This window comes from Pogoniulus pusillus, chromosome 19, assembly GCF_015220805.1.
Source record: "Pogoniulus pusillus isolate bPogPus1 chromosome 19, bPogPus1.pri, whole genome shotgun sequence".
Lineage (NCBI taxonomy): Eukaryota > Metazoa > Chordata > Aves > Piciformes > Lybiidae > Pogoniulus > Pogoniulus pusillus.
The window spans coordinates 12788703-12808076 of NC_087282.1; the positions used below are offsets into that span (position 1 = coordinate 12788703).

Genomic DNA, 19374 nt, shown 5'->3' on the forward strand with positions numbered 1-19374 from the left:
ACTTTTATCCCCAGATGTTGCTTTCTCCATAACTAAGCAACATAATTGATGTTTTCATCATCTGATCTCCCACCCTTAGGTCAGTGACTCTTAAACCTGAGTTGTAATCCCAGCAGAGACCTGATACAAAAGTAATCTGGTGAAGGGCTGGGGTCATGGAATCACATAGAATCATAGCATTGTGGGGTTTGGAAACAACCAGGTAGGTTTAGAGTCTCTTCAGAGAAGGAAATTCCACAACTTATCTGGACAACCTTCTCCAGGGCTCCAGTACCCTAACACCAAGTAATTTTCTCCTCACATTCAGGTGGAATCTCCTGGCCTCCAGTTTGTGCCCATTTCTCCTTATCCTGCCACTGGGCACCACTGAAAAGATTCTGGCCCCATCCTTCTGACCCCACCCTTTAGCTCTTGCTGAGCATTGATCAGATCTCCTCTCAGGCTGCTCTTCTCCAGGCTCAACAGCCCAAGGTCTCTTGGCCTTTCTGCCTCACAAAGATGCTCCAGGCCTCTTGGCATCTTCAAAACCTCCACTGGACTCTCTCTCGTAGTTCCCTGTCCCTCCCGAACCGGGGAACTCAGACCCTGACCCAAGACTCCAGATGTGGCCTTAGCAGAGCCAAGTTAAGGAGTAATGACCATGCAAGAGGCTCCAGTGCCAAAAACACTTGGAGCTGTTACTCTACTGTTTTTCCATGTCTATGATTTCTCCTAGATGCTGAGGATCTCTACAAGAGGCCCCTGACTTTGGAGGATCTGATTTGCTACAGCTTCCAAGTGGCAAAAGGCATGGAGTTTCTCGCCTCCCGAAAAGTGAGCTCATTAAAAGATCGTGGCTGAACTTCTTTCACAGAATCATGAGCATCTGATAAGGAGAAATCCAAATACACTTTTGAGCCTGAGGAATCTGCTTTTTGCTTCTCTATCAAAGTGTCAAAGATCACGTCAGCTCTGGTGGTTAAGCAATAAGTAGCAGTTAAGGAGTTGTAAAGGAATATCCATCATGTTCTTGGCTACAAGGACTGGCATCCGTAACACGAGCATCTAGTTAGGAGTGAACACAGATTGTAAGGCAATTCGTGGAACTGCCTCATAAATAAAAGCAGAAAAGACTTCTCATAAAAGGTCCCTCTGGTATGGTCAATAGAAGCACTACCGAAAAACAGAGAGGGAGTATCCAGCTACTTATTGTTCTTGTCAGCAATGCTGGAGACTAGCAGCAAAGTTAACACCTCTTTTAGATACGGAAAGAGGACTTTTGTAGCCTGTGCAATGGCTGCTTAAGTAAATGGAATATCATTCTCAGCCCAAAGGATGCACAAAGCTGAGAGCTTGCATTCAGCATCCAAGCTATCTGGGCAACACACACAGACCACGAGCACAGTCTCTCACACACTCATGAGAGTGCACATGGAAATGGAACTGCAGCTGCTTTTTGCCCTCTCCCAAACCTTCCACAGAACAACTGGAAAGTGGCACTCTCTTCATCTACCCATAACTGACAAAGTCATTTCACATGTTAACATCAGACAACTAACTAAAACTTGGCTTCTTCCCCAAGTTATTTTCTCTTTTGACACTATATTTGCAGAATCCCACACATATTTTCCTTCTCTAACCTGCTCTCAGCAGAAGTTCATTTATTTCTTTTTCCATTTCCAAAAAAGGGTTTGTGCTTTAAGCTCTAGCAAGGGCTGGTTGTCCAGGCAGACCCTCTGATTTCACTTGTCCTCATTCCTCCGCAGTGCATCCACCGGGATTTGGCAGCAAGGAACATCCTTCTTTCAGAGAACAACGTGGTTAAGATCTGTGACTTTGGGCTAGCCAGAGATATTTATAAAGACCCCGACTACGTACGGAAAGGAGATGTAAGTGGAAAAAGTGCTCATCGGGTGTTTTCATTCCCCTAGGGCTTGGGCAGACCAGAAACAACAGCTCCAGTCATGTGTTGTGTCTCTTGAATCCTTAGGCAAGGCTCCCACTCAAATGGATGGCTCCAGAAGCTATTTTTGACAAGATTTACACAACACAGAGTGACGTGTGGTCTTTTGGAGTGCTGCTCTGGGAAATATTTTCTCTAGGTAAGTCTCCTGCTTTGAGTTAGAAGAGAATTCTCTTCAGTGATTTTGCTTCTCGGCTCAGTCTCTTCTGATTATGGTTTTAAGTCCTTTCTCTCCTCCCTCCCCCAACCATAATTTATAGCTCTGGTGCCAAGAAACACTTTTACCAATAGGCTGCCTAGAGAGGTGGTGGAGTCTCCATCTTTGGAGTAATTTCAAGGCTATCTGGATGCCATCCTGTGCAACTTGCTCTGGCAGTGGAGTTGGACTAGATGACCTGCACAGGTTCCTTCCAAGCCCTACCATTCTCTGATAAGGTGGTGCCATGTTTCTAGTTAATACAAGTGCACTGTGCAGATCAGACATAAAATAAAATGACTGGGCTGAAGCCAACCAGAATCCCACCTGGAAAAACACACCAAAATAGTAAATTTCAGGAAAGAAAAAAAAAATATCAAATTCAAACCCTTGGACTTAACATTTGTGTTAATAGAAATCAACAGAGCACTGAGCTAATGCAAGCTTCTGCTGCTCAGGAGTGGGACACTGCTTGGAAAAAGTTTCCCTGTCAGACCACATTTTGCTCTAAACAGTCAGATTGAGGAAACCACAGCAGCTCAAAGGTTGCAGCAGACTGTGCTGCTGGTGACAGCCCATGGAACACAAGGGAGTTTGCCCATGTGACATTTTATCCCAGTTTGATTATCTTCCCTCTAAATCTAAGTAAGATTTTCTAACTAGGAAAGCAGCTGCCAGCAGGTTGATAGGAGAAGCAGTGCAAGGCTCTGCCTAAGTCATTTTGGCAGCGAGCAGGTTGAATTTGTACTCGTCTGGCCATCTCATTTGCAAGCCACAACATTTTTGAGCAAACAGTCATGGAGTTGTTGATGTACTATAGATTTCATCTCACGGGGCTGTTAGAATTCTCAGCCGTGCTAAGATCTGGTTACTGTCCAGCAGATAAAGCCCTGCAACATAGACAAAGCAGTCTTACAGACTCTTACAGACAGCTGAACTGTGTTGCTCAAATTCTCCTTCCAGAGTGGCAAGTTTTGTTTTCCCGAGGGAACTGTGGAATGTCAGCTCTGGCTTTTTAATCAGCATTCACAGACAAAAGAAAATAAAAAGCATTGTCATTGTAAGCAGCTGAATTTGAAAGCAAATCTGCAATCTCCTGCTATCTTTGTTTCACGGATCAGTTGAAACTAATGATGGGGCTCACGATGCCAAATCCAGATCTGGATGCAAAGTCTGGAGCTGTTTCTATCCTGATCTTTCTTACGGGTTGGCTGTAAAGAGCACCAGCTGATTTCAGGCCAAAGTCTTTGATTTGGAATTTGTCTCTAGTTCATATCAGCTTGCAAAGCAGAAAGTTCACACTCAAATGGTTAAAACAAGTGGCAGTTCTCACTTTTTCCAGAGTTCAGTCCCATTTACTTAGTTTAGCTATTTTAGCGTACAAGCTCCGTGGCTCTGGAATAGCATCACCTGCTGCCTGTGTTTTGAAACACCACAGAAAGACAAAGCTCAAGAAGCACCATAGGTACCAACAGATTCATAGAATGCCTTGAGTTGGAAGGGACCTCAAAGATCAGCTAGTTCCAAGATGTGTTAGCATTAACATACAGAGACACTCAGAAAGGACAATCTCCGCTTGGCATATCTGAGGAACCAAAGGAACTCAATGCTGCAGAATGGCAAGGGCCAGTGCAGAAGGCAAATGTTATGAGTCCCAAAGTTCTGACAAGTTTAGCAGATGGGAACTTTGAATCATTTGATCCTTAGCACTGAAGCCTAATAAAAGTCAAATTATAGTCACTGAGATTCATCTCTATTTTTGAGCATAATTTACTTGGTTTCTTTTAATTTCAGATAGCCTCTTTTCATAATGAAGGTGCTCCCTTGGAACAATAGACTACTCTCTTCTGAATTCAGAGGAATCTTACTACATGACCCCATGGGCTGCCATCTGCAGAGCAGCCTCTGCCCTCACTACGAGGTGGATCACAAATGCCTCTCTTCAAGCTGTGGCACAGATTCAAAAGCAGCCCTTTTCTCTGAGAGGGTTTTTCACAGAGCTCATCCAGGCATGCCTGTGGTTTGGCACCACTCATATCTGCAGCTCACATGATAAATATTTAATTAAGGATTTGTGTCACTGATTGAACTCTCTTATATAAAAGTTTTACAGATCATTGAGAGCCAGGGGATGGAAGTTATTTGTTGTTGCTACAGGGTATGTTTTGGCTGCCATTTACAGCTGCTGACTTTACTGGGTCCCACAGACTCAGCACCCTCTAAAACAGAACAAAGCCCGATTAGTAAAACGCACAGTTCAGTCCGGGCATGGGTCCTTCCAAGCTTCCTCCAGACTGGATCTATTTTGGTCATACACAGAGAAATCATGACTTGCAAGACTTAATTTTCATCTGGGGCTGAGTTTGCATGGAGCTTTGAATTATTGAAATGGGGTCAGCACACCTCAGGTAAAACCAGCAACATTGAATACATCTTGCAATCAGTTCCATGGTGCATTACAGAATGTCAGTGTCTCCTGGAATTTGAATGTTCAAAAAGCAATCAAAGATAATTATGTAAACAAGCAGTGCCTGGTAGTATAACAACAGCATCTTATTATGCTACTAAAATCCAAGTGAGATCAAAAGAGTGGTATCATACCCAACACGCGCCACATCTCTGAGCATTTTGGAAGAGATTTCCCCTAAGGAGAACATTGTGCATAGACCTCATACCATATGTCTGTCTACATCTCCTCTCAAGCTGTCTCAACATCCCAGATGCAAGATATTCAGCTTATCACATAGTCCAGATGAAGTACAATGCTGAGAGGAGGTGGAAAAGGGAGAGTTCCATGCTTTTATCTGAGCTGCTGCCAGGTGGTAGGCAGCCAGCACTGGTCAAAACATAAACTACCAAAAGATCTTGCAATCAAAAATTTCTCTTTGCCTACCCTGTACTCATCAACACAGAATCATTTAGGCTAGAAAAGACTTTAAAGTCCAACCATTAACCCAGCACTGCCAGGTCACCACTAAACCATATCTCTTAGCAACACATCTCTACAGCTTTGAAAGCCCTGCAGGGAATAAGACTCCACCACTACCCTGGGCAGCCTGTTCCATAGCTGGACAACCCTTTCAGGAAAGAAATTTTTCCTCATGTCCAATCTAAACCTCCCCTAGCACAACTTCAGGGTGATTCTCTCACTGATATTATCAGTGGTGTAATAATAGAACAGTTTAGGTCAGAAGAGACCTCAAAGATCACTCAGACTGTAAGATGAAGTGGAATTCTCCATCCCTCCTCACCCAGTTCTATCAGGCAGCCCTCAAAGCCTCAGTCCCAACTGATGTACCTGCAAGACTAATTCCTGTCAACAACCTCTGCTGTGCTCATGAACCAGACCCAATCAGTGAAAGGGAGCAAACTAAGGGCTTTCTTCTGCCCATCAGAATGGTGACTGTAAACCAAGTCATTCACAGGGAGTGTGGCTCTATACAGCTCCTCCAAATGGAAACCAGGTGGCCATTGTGGCACAGCAATCACAACAAGCACTTGGAAATGAATGAAAAAGGCCATGCAGGCCACATCTTCTCCAAGGAGTGGGGTTGTCTGTAGTGTGCTCTCAGAACCTGTCCTTGTCCTTAGCCTCATCACAGCAAAACTGGGGAAAAATGACACTGTAGTGTTTGTCCATCCACTTATTCAAACAGATCTTGTGAGTTGGTGAGAGACTGCTTTGAGCTCCTTGGCTAATAAGTGATGCCATGCAAGCTGAGCATTTAATTATCAGGTTATTATGATCATACTGACAGGCCAAGAACATCACTAGGAAGGAAAAATCAAGATAAAAAGCAAAAATGATGCTACTGTCTACTCCACTCCAGGAAACATTCCTGATACTGTTATCCAACACTTGCAGCACATCAAAGGAATTCAGACCTGCTGTGGCTAAGTGTCCCTAAGCTTGGAATGCTGTTGGAGCCTATTGAGTGTCGAGATGGTCTCTTAGGAATCTGCCAGGACCTTTGGTCCTCAGTGCATGGTTTGGCAGACTGAGCAGTCAGATTCATGGAGTGGAATAATTCTGGAAGCAGCCACACTTTGGCACCCTCTTCCCTGTTTTACCTAAGAGATTTCTGCTGTGCTTGTTGTGCCCCCAAGTGCACAGGACATGATGGTGTTTCCAAAGGGGAGGGAGGAATGCAGGAAATAGGTAGGAATGTTATAGAAGGATTCCTTGAGGGCTGGACAGAGATTTCATTCAGCCCACTACGTTAAGACTCGATTAAAATGTTTTCAGCATGCACCATGCAGCCTCAAGTATGCCAAGAGAGGAGATGAGGGGTGCCCACAAAGCTTTTGCTGAGAAGCGAGGGAAGAATGCTTACAGGTCTTACACACCTAAAGAGCTACAGGCCTACTCACACTAGGTTCAGTAGCCTTCTAAACATCAGTAGAGACATCTCTTGATCAAGACTGTGAGCTCTGGATTGCTCGTATGACAGAGCACTTTCTCAGGTTATATATCTGGCCCCTTCACTTAAGATGCATCACAGAGCGGATGTCACACAATGAAGACCACAACCTCGGAACAGCCCTCACTCACTCATCAGTTGATGAGCATGTTCAATACCAGTCGTTCCTCTGAAGAGAGCTATTGTAGCCCCCTCCCTGGAGATATTAAAGGTTGGATGAGGCTTTGAACAACTTGGCATAATGGGAGGTTTCCCTGCCCACAGCAGGGAGAGTTAAAACTAGATGATCTTTAAGGTCCTTTCCAAGTCAAGCCACTATGATTCTGTTTACACAGAGAAGTGAAATAAGCCTTACTGCTCTGATTTTGATGGTTTCTAGGCTAACTTCCATGCAATACCACCAGTCTACCCATCAAAAGCAATTACAGTTGCCATGAAACATCCTCCCAGAAACTGAATCATAGAATGTATTGAGTTGGAAAGAACCCTTGAAGGTCACTTTGTCAAACACTCCTGCAGTGAGCAGGGACATCTTTAACTATATTAGGTTACTCAGAGCCACATCAGCTTAGTAGCCTTGAAAATAAGCATCACTGAACACACTCAGAAAAAAAGCAAGGCCAAAAAAGAAGGTCCTTTTTCAAGGAAACTTTAAGACTGCACAGCTCACATACAATGCTAGACTGGTGAACCAGGAGGGAGACAATTCTCCTCCTGAGGTTGGACTTTGAGAGTCTCAAGGCTTTCTGGAGGAGCCAGATGCCTACAGCTTTCTCTGGGCTTATTCACAGATGCCAGAGATTGTAGGCTGATGAGTCATCCATGAGCAGGATGTACTCCGTGTGTATTCATTTAGAGCAGGATGCTGGCAGATTGACAGTTGGGACAGTAGATGTAACCAATGGAATGAGCTGGAACCTCTCTACCACTGACCAAGGGGCCACTTAAAGTCTCAGACTAACAAAATCATGCCATTCTAAAGCCTCCTTATTTTTCCCATCAGGTGCCTCACCATACCCTGGAGTGCAGATAGATGAGGACTTTTGCCGACGGCTCAAGGAAGGAACTCGGATGAGATCTCCAGAGTACTCTACTCCAGAAGTGTAAGAGCTCCTGGTTTTGTGTTAAGAGTTGATATCTACCATTTAAGTCTCACAAAAAAGATCATATTTAAGTGTGGAGGAAGAAAAGATGTCACCAGATGATAGCTAAGTATTTTGTTTTCAGTAAGCATTGCAGTGGTGCATGTTTTGGGTGTACTGGCATGACAGATGAATGCTACAGACCCAGTCAGACTGACCTTTGCCAACAAGATCTCCACATGACAGAAGTAGTCCAGGAGCCCCCCATATCTTGCTTGATTTCCAGTTCTGTGACACAAACCAGGCATCCACAGTTGTGATTTATTTCAGCAATATCAGCAGAGACTGTCAGTCAAATTTAAAGTCAGGTGAAAATAAAAAGGCTCAGCTGAAGCAGGAATATATCAAGAAAAAGAATCCCGCATGGAAACTAGAAGAGAATTTTGGCACATGGAGATTTGAACCTGTCTTAATTCCAAACTATCCAAATAAGGATCAAAACAAGCAGCAGTAGAAAGAAGCAGTTTGAAAACAAAGCATCAGTCCCTTTCCTTTCTTAATACCTGTGGTATTTTTCTAGCTACCAGACAATGCTGGATTGTTGGCATGGAGTACCCACAGAGAGACCCACTTTCACAGAGCTCGTGGAGCGCTTAGGAGACCTCCTTCAAGCCAACGTACAGCAGGTACAAACATTTCTCCAAAGGTGTACACAGGTGTGCATTTAGGTGGACATTGTGTGTGCATGCACAGCTAAGGTCTGTGTGGAGCAGTAACCATAGAATGATAGGGGCTGGAAGGGACCTCTGGAGATCACTCAGACCAACAGCACTGCCAGAGGAGGTTCACCTAGAGCAGATTGCCCAGTACAGTGTCCAGGAGAGCTTGGAATGACTCTAGAGATGGAGAGTGCATCACCTCTTTGGGCACCCTGCTCCAGTGCTCCATCATCCTCAAGGAAGAGAAGTTCCTCATCATGTTTAGATATTAGATACAACTTCTTAACTGAGGTCACAAGATAAATAGCTGCTGGGATGAGTAAGGCAAGTGCTAGCTGTTCAAAGGGGATTATATTTCACAGCAAGATGTTTAGCCATCCATAATAAGCAGAAATTGACATTAATTTTCAAAATGCTGAGTTGCCCCCTCAGAGGAACAATAGGGCTTTATCTCACAAACAGTTTTAATTAGATTCCAACATAGTAAACTGCCAGTCATCAGCCTGAACTTTTCTCCCTCATTTTCTGAGCTTATATTCATCAGTGCTCTTAGAAGCTTTAAAATGATGCAGTTCAAATCTCAGAAAGCCAATTACATAATTATTAATTTCAGGGTAGTTAAATCAGTTGTTTTCTTCTTCAGTAAAAGCAACCAACCCAATTTAATTTAGGGAGAAATCATTCTCCTACATCTCCATCCTCTTTGGAAACAAAATTTAGTGCAGCTAAGTCAGGGAGGACCCAGTTTGCAATATGAAGAGCTTGGGAGTTTAGCCTAAAACCACAGTAAATAGAGACATAAAAATCATGATAAGGGAATAAGGCACTTAACTACTGCTTAAAAATAAAAGAACCCAAGTAAAAGGAAATTTGGACAAGTAGTTTAGGACTTGAAGAGTCATTTCTGAAGATGACTGCAGGACTGTAAAAGACAATGCAGAGCTTACTGAGAGGTGTCCTGGATGCCATTAAACTTCCAGCATCTTTTTTTTTATAAGGATAAGAAATAAAATCCTTGAAGTCCACCACTTTAAAGCCTGGCTCTTCCTAAGCTGCAACTCCTTAAGTTTAATATAAGCAAAGAGCCTATAAATAGAAAATATTTGTTTACCCATTGCACAACCTCTTTGAGTCATACTGGCCATTCTGTGACTTTGTGCTGCTCTCCTCCTCCTAAAAACATGGCTCAAATGTGGATTTAGGTGTCCTTGAGATTGCACCCTTGGAATTAGAATCATAGAATCACTTTGGTCAGAGAAGACCTCAAAAGATAATCAAGTTCAATGGTCAACCTAACACCATCATGGCCTTTAAACCATGTTCAGTGGAGAGATAGGATAGGGGTAATGGGCTCAAATGGACACAAACTCAACACGAGAAGTTCCACCCAAATGTGATGAGAAACTTCCTGGCAGCGAGCATGGCAGCAGGTTGCCCAGAGATGTTTTGGAGTCTGCTTCTCTGAAGAGATTCCAAATCTTCTTGGATATTGTGACCTGGGGCAAGCTGCTGTGGGTACCCCTGCTTTAGAAGGGGCAGTTGACTTGATAATCCCCAGAGGTCACCTTCTCTACAGTACTTGTTGGATAAAGCTATGTTCTATCTTCCACATGTTGTGAAGAACATCATACTGCCTTTCAAGAAGCATCATGAAGTGAAATCCAGTCCTTTCTCAGTGTAAAGCTCAGCAAAATACCATCACCTTTCACACACAACAAATAAAGTGCAAACTGAACCTCACCAGCTTTGTGTTCTTTTTCTGTGATTAACTATACAGGATGGGAAAGACTACATTCCACTGAACATCACCTTGTGTCCTGATGGAGAATCAAACTCTAAAACCTGTCCTGCAGAAGAAAACCTGAACAACTGTGTTAATCGTTGGAGTGCACTGGAAAGCGGGTAAGAAAAATGTAGATGGGTCAAGAGTGAAAGAAAGATTTGACATAGCTGGGCACTGCCTGGTGTCCTCTCTCCACATGGCTGTTTTGAAGGAGTTGGATGAATTTATCAGGGCATTATTTATTAGTTACAAGAAATAAGAAACCAAAACTTGTCCAGGAAACTGAGCTGTGTCAGGGATGTTCATTGAGCTACCAGTTGGTGCAGAACATACTTGGGGTTTATGCTGATTCCTCAACTTTCTCGCTTTCAGTAGCAACAGCAAGAAGCGACCACTGAGTGTGAAGACATTTGATGAGGTGCCAGTGGAAAAGCAGAAAGTGGTGCGTGAGGTAAGTGAGGTGATTGCATCCTTCACCAGCCTCACAGATCACATGTCATCAGCACCAGAAACATTTATTAGGGCTTTTAGGATCTTTTTGGCAAGGAAAAGCTTTAAATCAAGCAAAGCTTTGGCCCCAGCATCTCATCCATAGGTCTGTGTGACAACAAAGAGGGACCTGCTTTTAGCTTAACAAGTCATCTGAACAGAAGCTCACGCATCCTGGCTTTGGTCAGGCCAAGGAGTTTTATACTATATATTGCAGCCTGTTTTTTCCACCATAAGAAAATGATAGCTCACGGAAATGAAGCCTTTGAAAGGAAATGTGTCCAGAAGACATAACAGAATCCCAGCCAGAATCCTCGTTCATAGCTAAAGGATAGGGTACAAAAGCATGGGGACAGACTCTTCTCACTGGTGCCCAGTGACAGGACAAGGGGCAATGGGCACAAGCATCAGATGGAAGGAGCAGCAAAGGAAAAGAAAGATGTGCACAGTTCTGTAGAAACAAGGCAATCTGTCTCATCTGCTGGTCAGGGAACAGTCCCCATGCTCCAGCTCTTGAACACATATCCATTCCTCAGACCAGATTGGCAAAGGTCAAGTCTCTAGCTACAACTTGTCCTGGACATATTTAATGTCCTTGACAAATATAGTGCATTTCACATTGTTCCCTTGTTAGCAGGAATTGTTGCCTATTATTCCCCAGTATTTTGTCAGGTGTAATTTGTGCCTTTATCAGTGCATCTTAGGGATTAGAAGGCTTAAATTTTTCTCTGGCTCTTCCATCTTTCCCCTTTCAAGATAAAAATCTGTCCTTCTTAATCACACAAAGACATTTACTCAATAGATCTAGTAGCAGTAAAAGATTACTGCTGCCAGTATGAGCACCACTTTCCTAAATGCTCCCTGCTCGTGGCATTTGAAAGCAAGTCCTTACATAAAGGGGAAAAAAGAGCCTCAAAAAAGGGTAATAATACATTAATAGATCAGAAAGAAATGTGATATTTCAATAAGGATCTTTTACAGCAAAATTATGGTGTGAGCTACTTTTGGACAAAGTGAAGTGCACTTGGGTTACTAAAATTACCTTAAATATCAAGGCATTACCACTGATTAGGTCATTATTTCAAACAGTTGCCCAGGATCTCTGAAAAGTGCTCCACCACATCTTCCTGTGATTGTACTACTTATCTGAAGCCTCTGTTGATATTCTCTTAACAATTCTGGAAGCAAAAGGCAAAGCAGTATTTTAAGGGGGAATAGTCAAGATAAAGACCAGAGAAAACCTGGGCTCTAGTAACGTTCTGATAGACCTAATTAAGTTAGGATTTTACTTTATACTTCAAAAACCAGCTTCTAAATTTGTCTTATTAATAATTGATCTACTACCAAGGCTTTTGCTTTTCATTAATTGTTTGCTGGGATTATTTTCATACATTTGCAGAATGATTTGGGTTGGAAGGGACCACAGAGACCATCTAGTACCAACCCCTCTGGCATGGGCTGGGACACCTTCCACTAAACCAGGCTGATCAAGGCCACATCCAACCTGGCCTTGAATACCTCCAGGGAAGGAACATCCACAGCCTCCCTGGGCAAATGTTCCAGTGCCTCACTACCCTTACTGGAAAGAATTTCTTTCCTGTTTCAATCCATTTGACTGGTAAACCAAAACTAACTAGAGGCTTTTATTTCCTCTGTCAAAGTCTTTTGCTTTCTTGGTTTCAAGAGACAGACATGCATCTTTCCAGCATCATAAAATATGTTAAATACAAAACCCATCCCATCCCCTGAATATATAATACGCTTTAAATTACTTGAAACAAAGGCTGCACTCTGTGAACTTGAGCACTTAGCACAATAACAGCTGGATCTTAATTACAGCCTCCAGATTCAACTGTAACTGCAGCAGAATCACCACCTCAACTTTAATGATTGAGGTTGGAAAAAAAATATCTGTAAGGTCATAAAGCACTACCATGACCATGCACTACCATGACCCACAACATTACGTACTAAAGTACAACCTACACACACATTTTCAGGCACCTCTATGGATGGGGACAGCACCACCTCCCTGGCCAGCTTGTTCCAATGCCTGACTGTGACAGTTGTCTTGGGTAGCTCATAAAAATCCATAACCAAAGCATGAAGATCCTTTTAAGCTTTATATTTCTGCAAAGCACTTGGATTTGCCCATATGACACTGAACTTCCACTCCCTTAACATTTCAGCATGTGTTTCTACTAGGTATTTGGAGTATTTTTTCCTCTCTGAGGAACCCAGCCAATATTATTGGATATAATCTTTATGAATTTCTGTCTATTCATATCTCAGCTCTCCTACCTAGATGGTCTCCATATGTCATGCTTAATACCAATTTCACATTTGAAAATGTCAAATTATTTTTTGATATGTTCATTTTAAGGGTGCTCTTTCAAAACACGGCTCGAAAACTGTTATCACAAAGCCAAGGCAAATATTCTCAGGCTAAATAGCAGCTTTATGACAAACAGTTGGATAAAAAAAAATGATGATACAGGACCTGATAATGGGTGTTGAGACACTGTAACAAGTTGTCCAGAGAGACACTGGAGAGAATCTAACCCTGAATGTGTTTAAAAGCAGCCTGGACAGGGCCTTGAGCAACCAGGTCTAGTAGAGGTGTCCTTGCCCATGAGAGAGGGCTTGGAAATAGATGATCTTAAAAGTCCCTTCCAACCCAGTCTGACTCTGTGATAAGAGATTACAATGAAGAATGTTCTTAATGTCCTACACCAAGTGGATATATAGAGGGGTTAAAGCACCTTACTAAACGGCACACGGTTTTGATGCAAACACTGGCCCTCCACACGGTTGGCATCTTGTGAGCACACAAAATAACTGGTAGCTCTTCCATGAACTTGTGCCATCCACAAGTATCAGCAGTGTAACATCTAGAGATGGCCATCCTGTTGGCAGTCTTGCCCAAAGAACTGCAGAGAAGTGGATCCCAACCTCTAGAGACCATGGTGAAGGATGAGCCACGTTCATTCTCCTGCCCTTGCTTTATCTGCTTTTAGCTGGAGATAGAATTTCACCTTATAGAACTATGAATTTGCCCACAAGTTGTATCAGCATGAAATAAGATAGATGGAATGTCCTAACTGTCTCCTTGGCTTTCCTCCTCTGCTGACTTTAATATGGTTTAAGTGATTCTTCCCCAGCCTCTCTCCATGGAAGCCATATATAATCTCAACATGCTCCACACTGTCATCATCATTTGGCACTCTATTGATCTTCTCATTTTTGCTGCTTAGGAGTCAGACAGTGGGATGGTGCTGACCTCAGAGGAGATAAAGAGCCCAAAGAGGCTGGAAATCCGCTCCTGGCCTTACGGAATCATGGCTCTGGCGTGAGTACTTTCTGACTTTTTGTTTTTAAAGACCATATCCTGTTCAGAAAAGCACTTCTAAAATCTGTAATTTTGTTTCTGATGCCAAAAGGACAAACTGTTAGATTATCAACAGCAGCTGTGAAGACAATCCTACAGAGAAGTTCCTTAAACCTACCACCTTCATGACCCTATGAAACATATTGCTCCTATTTGGTTTCCAAATAGAGGCTGTGGCAGCACTTGCTTTGTGTTTATCCATTCACAGCCCAGACAATCACAGAACAAGAAGAAATACTCATCTTGTAGCTAACAGCTAGCTCACAGTTCGGTGTTATTCTGTTGCAGTCAGGGCAGGTAGAGACCTGATCTAGTAGTGAAATAGGTCTTCTCCAATTTGCTAGCAAACTAAAAGCACCCTATTTTACTGATCAAAATGTCAGGTTGTGGAAATTCAAAGGCTAGCTACCAAAAATATTAAAAGAACATTTCTGCAGCAAGGAATTCCATGTCTGCTCAGTTCATTAAGCTAATTAGACTTCTACTGAATTGCCTGGAGTTTACTCTGAAAACTACTGATGAAATTTCCATTACTTTCTTCTGCCTTAACCTCACTGATCTTTCCCACCAAAATGATTGCTTGTACTACATCAAGTCACCATTTTTCTACATTAAAGAGGAATGATGAGGAAAAAAGGGTGCAGTTTCTGCACAGAACTGGAGAGTTCACACAAAAGCACAGAGTCAGGATGGTTGTGCATTCCTCCTCTCTGGAGGTGTTTAAGGCCAGACTGGATAGGGCCTTAAGCAACCTGGCCTAGTGGAAGGTGTCCCAGCCCGTGGCAGGGGGGTTTGAACTATATCACCTTTATGGTCCTCTCCAATCCAATTTATTCCACAGTTCATTCTATGATCTGAGGGAAAAGCAAGATGGAAGGAGCTTGCCTTACAACCATAAATTGCTGAATGTTTGGAGGGAGGAGAGAAGAGGAAAACCAAGAAGGTTGCTTAAGGAAGGCTACAGAGCTTTGAAACACTAAAGTTTTCAAATGCTCCAGAGTCTGCTGGATAGGAGCAACCTCAGGAATCATGTCGCATCTTGGGCTACCTCAGAAGAATTGTGGTCAGCAGATAGAGGGGTGATTCTGCCACTCTGCTCTAATGAGATCTCACCTGGAGTACTATGTCCAGATCTTGGGCCTCCAACACAAGTGGAATAGAGACTGGCTGGAGTGGGTCCAGAGGAGGCCACAAAGAGGATCATGGTGCTAGAGCACCCCTCCTGCAGGGATGGGCTGAGGGAGCTAGGGCTGTTCAGCCTGGAGAAGAGAAGGCTCCAGAAAAACCTTACAGCAGCCTTCCAGTACCTGCAAAGTACCTACAGGATTTCAGGGCAGAGACTGTTTAGAAGACTCTGTGGAGATAGGACAAGCAGCAACACTTTTAAACTAGAGATGGGAAGATTTATGTTAGACATGAGGAAGTGCTTCACCATGAGAGTAGAGAAGTATTAGAACAGGTTGCCAAGGAGGGGTGTTGGAGGTCTCACCATCGGACTCAAGGGCAGACTTGACGGAGCCCTGAGAAACCTGACCTAGTTAGAGATGCCCCTGCAGTCAGCAGGGACATTGGACAGGTCACTTCAAGGGTTTCCCCAACCCAATGCATTCCTCTCTAGTATTGCCCCAGTGTTGTATTTGTTTGGGATCTAGATATAGTTCCATGATTTCATCCTGTGCACACACCAAGAGGATTTCTGCACAGCACAGTTCATTGCTATGGAGACCAAATGGCATCAGCTCTCAAAAAAAAAGGAGCTCAAATGTCAGGAACTGCATTACTGTGATGCTTCACCTGGGCTAAATTATCTCTCTTTTCTGCATGATGTCATGTTGGAAAAAATCCAACACATGCACAGGCACCAACAACCTCCCCAACAGGATTTATGTTTCTCAAGATTTCTGTCAATCACCTCTGCCTGCTCCTTCCTCCACTGCGTTTCTTCTGTTTGGATGAAGAGTTGGCAGAGGAAGGTTCTCTCTCTTCCCCTTCCAGGCTTTCTGCTGAAAATCAGAAGAAACAGCAGCCAGCCAGATGTAGGAACACAAAGATTCTGTAACAGCCTGTTCTTTTGAGATTTCCAGGAACTGCTCTCAGCCCCACTGGGAGTGAGAATGAACTAACAGGGCTCTGCTGGGTGCAGTGAAGCTCTGCCTGACCGCCACCATCTGGGGTTCTCCCCACTGACAGGCAACACTTCCATAGGGATTCCAGTCACTGCAAGAGAGCCAGTACCCTCTATGCCAACGACAGCGTGAGACCAGCTTAACACAGGTCTGCTCAAAAAGCAAACCTTGCAGCAAGCTGCGTTTGTTGTCTCCTAATTCCCAGGACCCACACTACCATTCCACAGGTAGAGGTGCACTTTCCCTTGGCCAGATCCTTCACTGAGCGCTTGAAATCCATCTGAGAAGGTTATTTTGTTAGCTTATTTTTTCTCTCTCCAATCCCACCGACTATCATTGGCACAAATAACATTTTTAACATAGTCACAGAGCATCCTGATGCCCTCTCATCTGAGGACATGACACCCCTTGGTGCTCCTGCACTGCTAACTTGAAAACTAGACTCAAAAGCATACAGAGTAGTCTAGGAGAGGTCAGGAGAGTGCTGATTTAACAGGGGAGATAAAGTCACCCTTGTAAATAGTGCTATCTCTCCCTACCAAAAACATTTACCCTGGACCTTTTTCAAACAGCCTTTCTTTCCTAAAACAAAACTGTTCAAAGGCTTAGCATGTTTTCTAAACCAGGGTGGCTGCATTTATTGTTGGCCAGAATTGCACTGTTTATTTATCCTGCATTCATTTCTCTGTCAAGTTTAAAATTTGGCAACATTACACACCAGGGAGCATCAGGAATTTATTGAGGATGAATCTGATACTCTGAGCTTGGGACCACTGTTCAACTGCACTGAGCATTTCAGAGCTCTAAGCATGCTATACTGCTCAAGTCACAACAGTAGCTGTAGTGAGAGTCAGAAGGATCCGACACTGGAGTTAGCATTCAAGGAAGCACATTCACCAGAGAAGATGCAATGATGGGATGGTTCTAGTGTCAGGTTTCATCTCATAATATTAACAGGCTGCTGCCAAATGCTGCTTTAAAATTCTCTGAGAGACTCCATAATCGAGTTATTGTTTAAAAATCACAATAGGTTTCATATCTGCTCAGTTGTCCTCTCTCCATCCCTTTCCATTCTGCCTCCCAACACAATTATCCTCACTTGCTTGGAAATTACTTATCTGGTTGTGGCCCAGGTTCTGTGATGCCAGCTGACTAAGGCTCAGCTGATACGCTTTGGATGCTGTGTCCAGATCATACCACTGAGGGCTCTGTCTCTGCTGAAACCACACTGGGCTTAAGGCAGGCCAATAGTATTGAAACAAACTGAGTTTGGTCAGCAGCATCAGGTACTCCTGCCCAAGTGCAAGGTGCCTGAAAGAAATGCAGTGCAGCTAGTTGGGCTGCTGCCCTTTTGAACCACCTCAGAAAAACCCCAGCATAGTGGAGCTTGGAACCGACCTCTGGAGATCATCCAGTCCAATCCCCCTGCGAAAGCAGGGTCAGTCATAGCAGGTGGCCCAGGATCACAGTGGGCAGGTACATAAGGAGTTTCTCCAGAGAAGGAGATTCCCCCACCTCTCCAGGGCTTCAGCACCTTAACACCAAAGAAGTTTCTCCTCATATCCACGTGGAACCTCCTGGGTTTCAGTTTGCGCCCATTGCCCCTTATCCTGTCGCTGGGCACCACTGAGAAGAGCCCAGCACCACCCTCTTGCCCCCCCACCCTTTAGCTCTTGCTGAGCATTGCTCAGATCCCCTCCAGGGCTGCTCTTCTCCAGACTCAACAGCCCCAGTTCTCTCAGCCTTTCCTCCTCACAGAAATGCTCCAGGCCTCTCAGCATCTTTGGAACTTCCACTGGACTCTTTAGTAGTTCCCTGTATTCTGAAATGGGCAGCCCAGAACTGGATCAGGTGCTGCAGCTGTGGTCTCCCTAGGGCAGAGCAGACTGGGAGGAGAACCTCCCTCAGCCTGCTGATCACACTCTTCATGCATCCCAGGCACAGAAATCTCTTTCCTCCATAGCAGAACTGCTTCAGAAGATACTTCTCCTGTGACAAGCAGCCTGAATTAGCCAATGCACTTACTCTTGTGTCACGCAGCACCTTGCATTATGACCTGATTGAGCTTTCCAAATACAAGCAGCAGGAGTCACATAAGCCACTTTTTCCTAAGATTACATTATATGCTTACAGCAGCAAGGACTCAAAGGAGACCTGTGAAGGGCTGTGGTGCCCAACTTGGTTCTGACTGCCATGCTTTCATCTCTCTGCATGCTGAATGCTGGAGCTGGTGTCAGGGACAGCTGTGACCAGCTTTGCCACACATGGGAGGGAACACCTGCTTACTGAGTGGGTAGCTTCAGCCTGCTAACATTTCACATCAGCTATGCTTCATATTCAGGCATTTTTCAACACTGAATTCTTGATCCTAACCCCTGACCTCACTACACTAGTGGACTTCTGATGCAGTGGTAGTGCCAGAGGGGGAAGCCACAATTACATCCTGATTGCACAGCACCACATCTAAAATGTACTGCAGCAAACTGTGAATCAGTTGTAACTCTCATAAAGGGAAAAGCACCCTTTTTTCCCCATTATAGAGAAATTAGAAAGAATTAATCACCCTTACTCCGTGCCTCATTAAACACCTCTGAAAGCTGTTAGAAAGCCCTGAAGCTCCTACACATTGTGATGAGATGTGGTCATGAGGCAAACTGCTCTACTTGGCAACGCTCAGCCCCATTTCTCATGTTTCTTTAAACAGAGCTTCTGAGCAAGGCCAGGATTTCTACACAGACACAAGAGTCATTAGCATTTCCTACCGAGGGCAAGGCACTTGGGCTTTGTACTGCAAAGCATCAGGAGCTGTTCCACAGCACTGGGAATAAGTGCTACACTGGGTACTGAAGTCACTGGACAGGGTGATTTTTTACAGCCATCTCTCTTTCTCCATGCTCCACTTCAAGTCTTTGACCCTGAGATTTAGGCTAATAGAAACTGGCTCCCTCTCAAATAAAATAAACAGCTCCAGTAATGATTTCCCAGATCTTCTATGGTTTATTTTGTTTTTTTCTACCTCTAACTCTCAGGTTCATGCAGCTGGATGAAAAAGTCTCATTAGGTCATTTAAGCCTTCCAGCTATTTCAGGATCATTCTCTGTGGCATCTTCTAAACAACTTTGACACCTCTCCAGAAAACTTTAATCAGTTTGTGAGAGATTACTTAATATCAAGACTAACTTTTACTTCATCTAGTTTAATTCCTTGACTTTTCAGCTCCATCTGCAG

The 19374-nt window shown here is 43.8% G+C and overlaps 1 protein-coding gene and 1 long non-coding RNA gene across 3 annotated transcripts in view; one reads left to right on the forward strand and one right to left on the reverse strand.

Annotated features, from left to right (window-relative positions):
• LOC135183956 (vascular endothelial growth factor receptor kdr-like) overlaps nucleotides 1-19374 on the forward strand; it is a 157954-nt gene that overhangs the window by 128131 nt on the left and 10449 nt on the right. Inside the window, exons 22-29 of the mRNA XM_064159343.1 lie at nucleotides 716-813; nucleotides 1746-1868; nucleotides 1970-2081; nucleotides 7563-7662; nucleotides 8222-8327; nucleotides 10138-10262; nucleotides 10516-10594; nucleotides 13887-13981. Of these exons, the coding sequence (XP_064015413.1) occupies nucleotides 716-813; nucleotides 1746-1868; nucleotides 1970-2081; nucleotides 7563-7662; nucleotides 8222-8327; nucleotides 10138-10262; nucleotides 10516-10594; nucleotides 13887-13981 (838 nt within the window). The remainder of the gene's footprint in view (nucleotides 1-715; nucleotides 814-1745; nucleotides 1869-1969; nucleotides 2082-7562; nucleotides 7663-8221; nucleotides 8328-10137; nucleotides 10263-10515; nucleotides 10595-13886; nucleotides 13982-19374) is intronic.
• Nucleotides 1-19374, reverse strand: part of LOC135183957 (uncharacterized) — a 46637-nt gene that overhangs the window by 8016 nt on the left and 19247 nt on the right. The window contains exon 3 of one of the 2 annotated variants that reach the window (XR_010305790.1): nucleotides 11675-11810. This is a non-coding gene — a long non-coding RNA (uncharacterized LOC135183957). Of the gene's footprint in view, nucleotides 1-10870; nucleotides 11811-19374 lie in introns of those variants that run through there. The other variant, XR_010305789.1, reaches the window with a different exon arrangement.